Source organism: Saprolegnia parasitica (assembly GCF_000151545.1).
Source record: "Saprolegnia parasitica CBS 223.65 unplaced genomic scaffold supercont2.185, whole genome shotgun sequence".
Lineage (NCBI taxonomy): Eukaryota > Oomycota > Saprolegniomycetes > Saprolegniales > Saprolegniaceae > Saprolegnia > Saprolegnia parasitica.
In genome coordinates, this window is record NW_012156579.1 from 1 (window position 1) to 8,979 (window position 8,979).

Below are 8,979 nucleotides of genomic sequence, written 5' to 3' on the forward strand. Positions count from 1 at the left end.
CAAGCGTCTCTTCTCGGGCGCGGGCCGCCGGTTTCTCGGCGAGCTCTCCAACGACGTTTACGTGCACTGGAACGCACGCACGGGCCAAATCTTCGTCTACGGCTTCGAGGACGAGTTCCAGAAAGCCAAGCGCGCGATGATCGGATTTCTCGAGCAGTTTGCCGCGCTGGAGGTCATCGACCATGTGCTCATGCTGGACAAGCGCAAGATCAAGTCGCTCAAATTCGCATCCGTGTGTGCGCGGGCTTTTGACCACTACGTCCTCGGCGCCAAGTTGTACCTCTCGGGATCACGCGACGCCATCGAAGCCATTACAGCATCCCTCCAAGGCGCCCTGTTCCCGAAACGCAGCGGACCCCGCACGGTCACGACGACCACACTCGAGTGCCCGCTGTGCCTCTGCGACGTGGATGCAACGACGACGCAGTTGACGTTGTGTGGCCACACCTTTTGCACGGACTGCATCCTAGCCCATGTTTGGGAGCCAGGATACGAAGCTACCTCTGAAATGCCCTCGGGACGGGTGCGAGGCTGCCTTGAGTGTCGAAGACTTCCTGAAGCTTGTGCCGCCGTCGCAACTCGAGGGCTTGGCCGAGAAGGCCGTCGAGCTCTACCGAGTGCAACACGAAGACGCCTTCTCGCTGTGCCTGCAGCCGGGTTGCAACCAAGTGTTCCGCATTGCAGCATACAAGAAAGGTACTCTACCCACAAAGGAAGGACATTTTGTGATGGCCCATGAGTAGGAAAGCAAGGAGGAGATCTCGCCGTGTGCGACAACTGCGAAAAGACGTACTGCATCACGTGCTCCGACAAGTTGGCGACGCCCGCCGACGAGCACCCGGCGGTCACGTGCCAGCTCTATCAGCTCAGCGTGAACCCGACGGTAACCGACCACGCCCGTCGCATCTGCAACGAGATCCTGACGCTCGCATGTCCGAAATGCAAGGCAGCATTCCTCGACTTCTCCGGCTGCACGTGCGTCACGTGCGGCAACACCAACTGCAACACCAATTTCTGCGCCAACTGCCTCGCCTACCACGACTTGGACAGCGGTGCCTGCCACAGCCATGTGCGTAGCTGTCCATCAAATCCAAACCAAGGCGACTACTTTGTATCGGCCCAGCAGCTGCAGGCAACACACGCCAGCGCGCGCAAGAAGCAAACGGCCGCTTACCTGACGCGTGCCACGGTCGCCGGCGACGAACGACGCGGCGTGTGGCAGATGATCGAGCGCGATCTGGCGGACCTCGGCGTTCACTTCACCACGCAGGAACTCGCCCAGCTTTGCATTTCCTAACCTTGCATAACAAGACTGCATTTCAAGTACAATGGATATACCGGTATCTATCTATCTATCTATCTATCTATCTATCTATCTATCTATCTATCTATCTATCTATCTATCTATCTATCTATCTACATATCATTTTGACTTCAATAACGGCAAAGTCCAAAGATCGCGATCTTGAAGAGGCGTGATGGAGGCCAAGGCAGCGGCGACCAGCGGCAAGGACATCTTCGCCGTGCTCTCGGCCATGGATCACAGCGACGAGCCGTCCGATAGCAGCAGCAAGGAAGGCGACGACTCGTACACGCTCGTCGTCGGCCCAAAGAACAGCGGCAAGTCGTCGCTCATCATGTACTTCCGCAACCCGACCAAAGGTACGCCTCGACCTCTTGCGCCAAGGTCATCGCTTTGGCTAGTCGACGAGCCCAAGCCCACGGCGGCGCTCGACTACTACTACGCGCGGCGCGCTGTGCCTGGCTCCAACCGCAAGACCGTCGCGCATATCTGGGAGCTTGGTTCGTCGGCCTGTCTGTCTCTGGCACGCATTCACCCTTGATGTAGCGGCGACCAAGCGCGTCAAGGATCTAGTGTGTGTACCGCTGTCGCCAGACCGCGTCGCCAACGCCGTTCTCATGGTCGTCGTCGACCTCTCGACACCAGGCGACGCCGTGCCGTGGCTCGTCAAGTGGCTCACGCTGCTCAAGGCGGTCACTACCGACGTGCTAGCCGCTGCGTCCAAAGCGCCGGCCAACGCCAGTGCAGTCGAGAAGCTCAAGGGCGAAGCCATCGCTCGGTACGGCCCGGCCCACCCGGACAAGAAGGACGTGGTCCCGCTGCCGATCCCAACGCTCATCGTTTGCTCCAAGTTTGATACCTTTCGCGACGAAGACGGGTGCGACGATGGGGGCAGTCGTTCTCGAGTATTGAGAAGGGGTGGGTAGGGTCAAGCGCAAGGGGATCGTGCAGGCGCTGCGGTACCTCGCCCATACGTTTGGCGCGACGCTGCAATTTACGAGCCTCAAGGATAAGGCCCTCGGCGCTCAGGTCTATCGCCATTCCTTGCAGCACTCTGGCTTTTTGGCGTATTGATGGAACCATGGGACTAGTTTCGGACGTGTGTGAACGCCCATGTATTTCACACGGAAGGCAAGACAACCAAGGAGGTCGACCCGGCCAAAGCGGTGTTTGTTCCTGCAGGTAAGAGTCTCGATTGAAAGTCGAGCAGAGTGATGATAGCAGTGACAACGCAGGCACCGACTCGTTTGAAGACATTGGGTTGCCAAAGGGCAGTCGGCCCCAGGACTTCGACGACGGCAGTCTCGAGAAGCGGCTCAAAATGTGGCTCAAACTCACAGCCGAGCTCTACCCGCCAACACCCAACCGTATATTCCACTAGCTTTGCAGCAGTATAGACGCACATGTGGGTAGTTCCAGATCTGGGTACGGACGTTCTCGAAGACGAGAAGGACGACGCCGAAGAGAAGTTTCCAGCGCCCGCCATTGACGCCATGCGTCGGCAGAAGCGGTGCTACTACATGTGATGTGCCGCATCTGATGCCAACTAGGGAGGAGCTGCGACGGTACCGGGAGAAGAAGGCGCAGTCGGAGAAGAAAGCAGCGCCGAAAAGGAAGCGAAAGACTAAGTTCTTGTCCTCGATTCGAGATACAAATAATACCTACTGGAAAGTGTACGAGCTGAGCTCGTTGCCTACTGGAATGTGTACGAGCTGAGCTTGTTGCTGCTGTCGGTGGCAAAGACGGTGCTGCCGAAGACCGTCACACGCGCCCAGTTGGCGTTAGGCAGCGTGGTCCAGTTGACGTCGTCGGTCGAGCAGACAATAGTCTTGTCGGCCGTGGTGACACCGCAGACGCGACCGCCGCCGACCGAGACTTCGCTGAGCGTCGGTGCGCCCGCGACGTGCACCCACGACGCGGTCGAGACTTCGCCCGTTGGAAGCGACCCCTTGGAAAGCACGCCGGATGCGTTGATACCGTAGAGCGTCTTGCCGCTCACCGCGAGGTCGACCATGTTGCCATCGAGGAAGCCATTGCTGCCGTCGATTGAATAGAACATGCTCGACGTTGCCGTCGTATAGCCAATAACGCCCTTGTCGCCCCATGTCGCTGCGGCTGGTTCGGGCAAAAGGGAGATAGTATAGGTCGCGTCCGGGCCAAACGCGTCGGTGGCGTAGTGCTCTCCGTTCGAGACAACGCCAGCCAGTTTCCCGCCAACAAAGCCGCTTTGGACGTTCCTGTACGCCATAAACCAGGTCAGCGGCGTCGTCGCCGGCGTCGTGCAGACAAAGTTGGCAGAGGTGTCGATCGCGCAGAGCGTGGAGCCGTCGTACGAGACCGAGGTGTAGATGTTGTCGTCGTTAACCACCGTCCAGGCGGGACCGACGTCACCACAGCCAGTGCGGAGGATGGTCGTGGCAGCGGCACCAGCCGAGAGCGTCGCGAGAAGCAAATGCGAGAGCATCGAAGACAATTCGAAAATGATCACTCGAAACAAGGCTGGTGTGGCGTGCTGAGCACAAGAATGATCGCATTCGACATCTGATAGCGATGATCTCTGGGGTGCATTTCGCCATCTATTTTTTGTATATCAATACTTCATGCCATTCTCATCGACTTGATACGTACATATAGCTGGTTGACGCGACGTAAGCTGGAATGAAGCGGGTTGGACCTTTGTCTTGGACGATGTTGTTAGTTGGTGGTCTACGCATGGTCACTTACTCATAAAGTATTTTTGCATTTAAACGATCGTCAATGTAATACATAATTCAGCTGATAGGCTATCAGGCGTCTCCGTGATAGCGATCACTGAACCGCACGCCCACCAGCCCCATCGTTTCAACGTCTAGCTGATCAAATGGCTGGTACATCGATGGTCAGTACTCTATGACGACTGAAGGCACCTCGAGGTGCCCGAAGACTGTACGACGCAGATATATGAAGATCACGCGGCGGCTCTCGTCCCTCTCCGACTGCCCTAGAACGTGCTTCCCCGCGGCAGGGGCGGTCCTCAGCCAATGCAAGGGTCTACAGTGTATCGTTGGCTAGTTGAGAGGACCCTCGAGAAGTAGGTATTTGCCGCATCTATGCTGTCTGTGTGCGACCCAGGTAGGACAGACGTAGCGGCCTCAGCGTCTTTTCACAAAGGTCGCGTCCGGCACATTTTACGGCTCCATTTCCAGGGCGATCGTCTGGATAGATCTCAGTTGTCAAAGACTTAAAGTTGTGGTTTGTTGGGTTTCGGGTTTATCCTGCCAGCGTCGCGTAATCCAATACATCTGCCTGCTTTCTGCGAGATTATAACCTTTTTCGCTGTGTTGTTTGGATTGCACCGCAGACGCCACCTCACGTCAGCATGGAACGAGCCAATTCGCTTGGCGCCGAAAGCAAGGGCACGCGTTTGATCAACGCATCACGTCCAAGGACGACCTATCGGGCCTCCTGAACCGACCACCCGCTCGGGACGACGTTGAGACTCCTAGTATATTTTTTAGAAAATAAAAATTGGTTTTCGGGGGTGGGGTGGACGAAGCCTGGCGCCAAACATTTCTGCTTTGGCCGCCCAGCGCTAAATTCACCCATCGCACCCGGGCTCTGGTTTAGCCCCAACACTCATGCCTCGTCTTGTGCTTGGACGCGAAGTGACCACGTAGGAAACACGTGTTTTTCTGCATGTGCGCTTGGACCACTTCGCCATGTGTCTTGTTCGCTTTGCGGCAGACCAAATTCACCGCGGCGGCTCCAGAAAGGCCGAGGCCTTTCCTGCTGCATTGACTCGCGTCACCGATAAACGCGTGGTTGCAGACAACCAATTCACTCGGACGTGCCGTCTGGTGGCGGCGCGATAACCTCCTACATCACAATGCGTCCACGCAGTCGACGTCACGCGGTACCTTGGCCAGCGCACGTAGCATTTTGTCGCAGAGGTGCGGTGTTGGCAACTACATGACATCTCCGCGCCTGCATTGCTCTTGGACTCACATCGCACCATGGTCAGTAATGCATTTGCAAAGGTCTGTGAGCCATGACATTAGCATGAACCGCTTCGTTGAAATTCGTACCGCGTCAAGTCGGGTGCTCGTCACTAGAACCGCTTTCATCTTTTCCCAGTGCGTCTACGCACCGTTCGAATCCACGCAGAGTGCAGCAGCCTCGACGCACCGGGCGAACGGTCGCGTGCAGGAGGCGCGTCACGAGCCTAGGATCCGAACTGTCTCGCAGCGCCAGCAGCGCGGCTTCGCGCACATCCTAGCTCGCTCGTTCGTTTGAAAGATAAGGGTGCAGACTTAGAGATATACCTCTCTGTCGAGCGGTCCGTTCTGCAGCATGCGCTCGACAATGTCTAACGCCTTGCCTTGGACGGCGGCAAGAAGTGGCGACCGGCCCAGCTAGAACCAAAGAGGTGCATATTGGATTGGTGGCTGCTACAACCGACCGGCATGCGCAAGGTCGCGCTGGCGTCGGCGTCCAGCAAGAGGCCGGCGACGTCGGTATGTCCCCGCGCGGCCGCCCAGAACAACGCTGTTTCGCCGTACTACGCTGCCATCATGAGTGAGTTTGATCGGCGAGATGTAGATTGAGTACACAATTGGTTGCGTCGACTTGCGCATGGCTGGCCAGCAGCAGCGCGACGATCGCCACGTGTCCCTCTTGGGCCGCCGCCATGAGCGGTGTCTCGTCCAGCTACGGTCATTGAGCATCGCTCTCAACAGCATTGTCATGATCGTACGCTTGTGGGCTGGCCGACGTTGGCATTGGCTTGGAGAAGGAGGCGAGCCATGGCCTCGTCACCCTGGAACGCAGCGCGGTAGAGTGGCGAATGCTGGCGCTACGCTGCGTCACGACAAGCCATGCCAAGGCGAAGTGCTGTACCGTGTCGGGTCGATTGACGTCGGCGCCCGCTGCTAGCAGACGCCGCGCGACAGCGAGGTCGCCCGACCCGGCGGCCACGTGCAGCGCGGACGCACCGTCCTATCCCAGATGCGTTGTCATGCAGAGCAGACAGGGCGAGCGCAGCTGTACCACATGGAGCGCCGCATCAGGCTCGATGCCTTCGGCGAGGATGGCCTGGAGAGAGGCCGCGCTGCCTCGGCGGGTTGCGGCCAGAAGCGCGTCGCCACCACGTCCTTGCATCTTTCTCCGTGTGTCATGTCACAGCCGTGCAGCCTCTGGATTGGCTAAAATTCAGTAGGCCAACACGATTGCGGCATGCTCATTCGCTGAAACGGAGTATTCAGTATCCGGATACCTGGCAGTCCTCCATTGCCAGTTGGCTCGCGTGCTGGATTGCAAGGTAGACGACCTTTTCGAGTGCTGCACATTCTATCCAAATACACGAGCTATCTAGAACGAAGCCGGTATCTCCACCCCACTCTAGTGCCTCGAAGATAGCAGCTGAACTGCAATTGTGCATTCAAGACAAACATGGGTCCGCGCCAAGAACAGCCGTGTCGTATCGAGGACTGGGGGTCCTCGCGCTTGGCAATAATATCCTCTGGCGCCAGTTCAATGCTTCCAGTGCAGTCGCTCGTGCAAGGAAATATCTCTAGCTGTGTGGCACATCCAGCTCGGCATGCTCATAGGTTAGCGGGCGGGCCGAGTCCCTCTGCAGCGTCACGCGACGACCACTTGCACGGACCGACGCGTCTTGACGGGCATCTCGATATCAGCTGTGACATGTCAATAGTCGTCTTCATCTCTTTTCAAATCCACGTCACGCCGTTCCCTCGGGGATGTGCAACGAACGCGCGTTCGTCGTTGAATTTGGCGCGCTATTTTCTCGTCCGAGGATCCGCCTTGCAAGGAACGTCTGTACACTCGCGCCCTCCCAAGCCTCTTGCATAGCTAACTGCGTTGGCATGTCGACCCGAGATATCTCGGGATGAATCTCGACCCCATACACATGCTGTATCACAAGCTGGTCGAATCGTGCGGCTGCAAATGCTCTGTATCACGTGACGTCGTGCGCACGTGTAACCACCGGATTCGAGCGTTTCGCTGTCTTCCCTAGTCCTTTTACTAAACTACGCGCAAGAGGTCTGGGCGCTGTGTTGGTGCGTGGACACGTCGATGCTAGTCAGCCACGCTTCCAGCACATAGGCGTCGCAAGGACACGTCTTCGCACCAAGCCACGACGACTCGGCCGATTCAATGGACAGCTCCAACGCACACGCACTTGAAGGCAAGGCCCGTGACGACAGCGGGCAGTAATGACGCTGGCGCGGTGACGCCGAGGCGAGTCCGTCCCCGACCGCCAACATTTGATATTTTATTGCGCCACAGGGGCGGAATGTATAGGGATGTAAAAAATTCGGCCACCCCGCTTTAGTGACCTCTGCCAAAAGGTGATAGAAGGCGTTTATCACGTCGCTGCTGCGTATCCCAAGCACGCTTCGAGACCAAGCCAAAGTATCAACTGCTCGTGTGTTGCTATTACCTTTTTTCCGTTGCCGGTCTCTCGAGCACGCGTGCGGCAGAGATTCCCTCGGCACCGGCGACTTGTTCTCGACTTGATGAATTTCCTCGCACCACGCTACCACTGCCGTCCGTGCGGCGACTGACTTTGCTGCGTGTGTGGCCTACAGTCCTCTGTATGCATTCGAATCCAGGTCCACGCTACCCTCAGTCGGCAATTCCAGTCCTCTAAAGCCAAATGCGAGCGCGCGTACTTGGCGCCACAGGATGGATGCGTTCGCTTCACGCGCATGGCTACTCGGACAGGCGCTGGCGGTTTTATACTGCAGGATAGCGTTGCAGTTCAAGTCGCGTGGTCGACACCGTCGCCGCCAAAGTCTCCTCTCTGTCGCTCGCAGGTCTTCGTCCTCGGCGCTGGAGTCACATTGAACCATCCTATGATTATATCACTTGCTGCTGAATCGCCAAATGTCCTTAACGCTAGGTGATAGATTCGCCACATGTCACTAAGCCGGGGAAGAGACACGCGGCGGTGGATTATCCGGATGACACGGCGTGCGCGCTCGACAGTCATTAGCACGATGTCATGGTTCTGGTCGCGGAAGGTATGCGTCGGAGGCAGTAGCGGCGTAGCTAACGCGCGTGATACGCAGGATGTGCGCCTGGCGCAGGCCGCCAAGGACGGTAACCTCTATGACGTGACCAAGCTGCTCGACGCCGGCCTCGACCCCAACAGCTTTGACGAGGTACGAAGCCGACGACGGCTGCGCGATGATCGACGTCCGCGCGTGGGTGCTGTAGGAAGGTCATTCGCCGCTGTACCTGGCGGCGGCCAAGGGCCATTACGCAGTCGCCTCCGTGCTCTTGCAGGCGCGCGCCGACATCAACCGAAGCGATCGCGTACGATGCCATCGAGTTGCGCGCTCCAGCGACGGATGATTGTGCTTGAGTAGGTGGGCCAGACGCCGCTGCTGATTGCAGCCTGGTATGGCCACGACAAGGTCGTTGCGATCTTATTGCAGGCCCGCGCGGACGTCAACAAGGGCCGACGGGTATGAATCCTACAGTCGCGCTGGCGTCACCGCGCCTGCCTAGGACGGATGGACCCCGCTGCACATCGCGTCCTTCAACGGCCACGCCGCTGTCGTCAGCCTGCTGCTCCAAGCCCGCGCCGACATCAACCGGATCAGCAAGGTACGAAGCCAATATAGTACAGGCAAGGCTCGAGCTGCCGTGATGGTAGGTGGATCGAACACCTT

General features: G+C 57.8%; 5 protein-coding genes across 5 annotated transcripts in view; 3 read left to right on the top strand and 2 right to left on the bottom strand.

Moving 5' to 3' along the window:
* Positions 1–136: 136 nt before the first annotated feature.
* SPRG_15725 (hypothetical protein) lies at positions 137–1,297 on the top strand (the record flags this gene model as incomplete). Its single annotated transcript, XM_012354826.1, has 3 exons — positions 137–406; positions 471–696; positions 744–1,297. 3 exons carry the CDS (start codon positions 137–139, stop codon positions 1,295–1,297), a joined length of 1,050 nt encoding a protein of 349 aa, XP_012210216.1.
* A 154-nt stretch (positions 1,298–1,451) lies between these two features.
* Positions 1,452–2,829, top strand: SPRG_15726 (hypothetical protein; the record flags this gene model as incomplete). Its single annotated transcript, XM_012354827.1, has 7 exons — positions 1,452–1,662; positions 1,705–1,803; positions 1,850–2,180; positions 2,230–2,332; positions 2,395–2,485; positions 2,539–2,670; positions 2,717–2,829. The coding sequence occupies exons 1-7, from the start codon at positions 1,479–1,481 to the stop codon at positions 2,827–2,829; spliced, it is 1,053 nt and encodes a 350-aa protein (XP_012210217.1). The 5' UTR covers positions 1,452–1,478.
* Positions 2,830–2,996: 167 nt separating this feature from the next.
* SPRG_15727 (hypothetical protein) lies at positions 2,997–3,767 on the bottom strand (the record flags this gene model as incomplete). Its single annotated transcript, XM_012354828.1, has 1 exon — positions 2,997–3,767. One exon carries the CDS (start codon positions 3,765–3,767, stop codon positions 2,997–2,999), a length of 771 nt encoding a protein of 256 aa, XP_012210218.1.
* A 1,338-nt stretch (positions 3,768–5,105) lies between these two features.
* SPRG_15728 (hypothetical protein) lies at positions 5,106–6,439 on the bottom strand (the record flags this gene model as incomplete). The annotated part of the gene is made up of 11 exons (XM_012354829.1): positions 5,106–5,158; positions 5,200–5,247; positions 5,295–5,321; positions 5,368–5,421; positions 5,468–5,554; positions 5,605–5,694; positions 5,742–5,840; positions 5,891–5,989; positions 6,036–6,134; positions 6,179–6,277; positions 6,329–6,439. 11 exons carry the CDS (start codon positions 6,437–6,439, stop codon positions 5,120–5,122), a joined length of 852 nt encoding a protein of 283 aa, XP_012210219.1. The 3' UTR covers positions 5,106–5,119.
* A 1,862-nt stretch (positions 6,440–8,301) lies between these two features.
* The window catches only part of SPRG_21605 (TKL protein kinase), a gene marked incomplete at both ends in the record, with an annotated part of 3,827 nt that continues 3,149 nt past the window's right edge, over positions 8,302–8,979 (top strand). Inside the window, 4 exons of the mRNA XM_012354830.1 lie at positions 8,302–8,466; positions 8,522–8,620; positions 8,674–8,772; positions 8,816–8,914. Coding sequence (XP_012210220.1) covers positions 8,302–8,466; positions 8,522–8,620; positions 8,674–8,772; positions 8,816–8,914 — 462 coding nt within the window. The remainder of the gene's footprint in view (positions 8,467–8,521; positions 8,621–8,673; positions 8,773–8,815; positions 8,915–8,979) is intronic.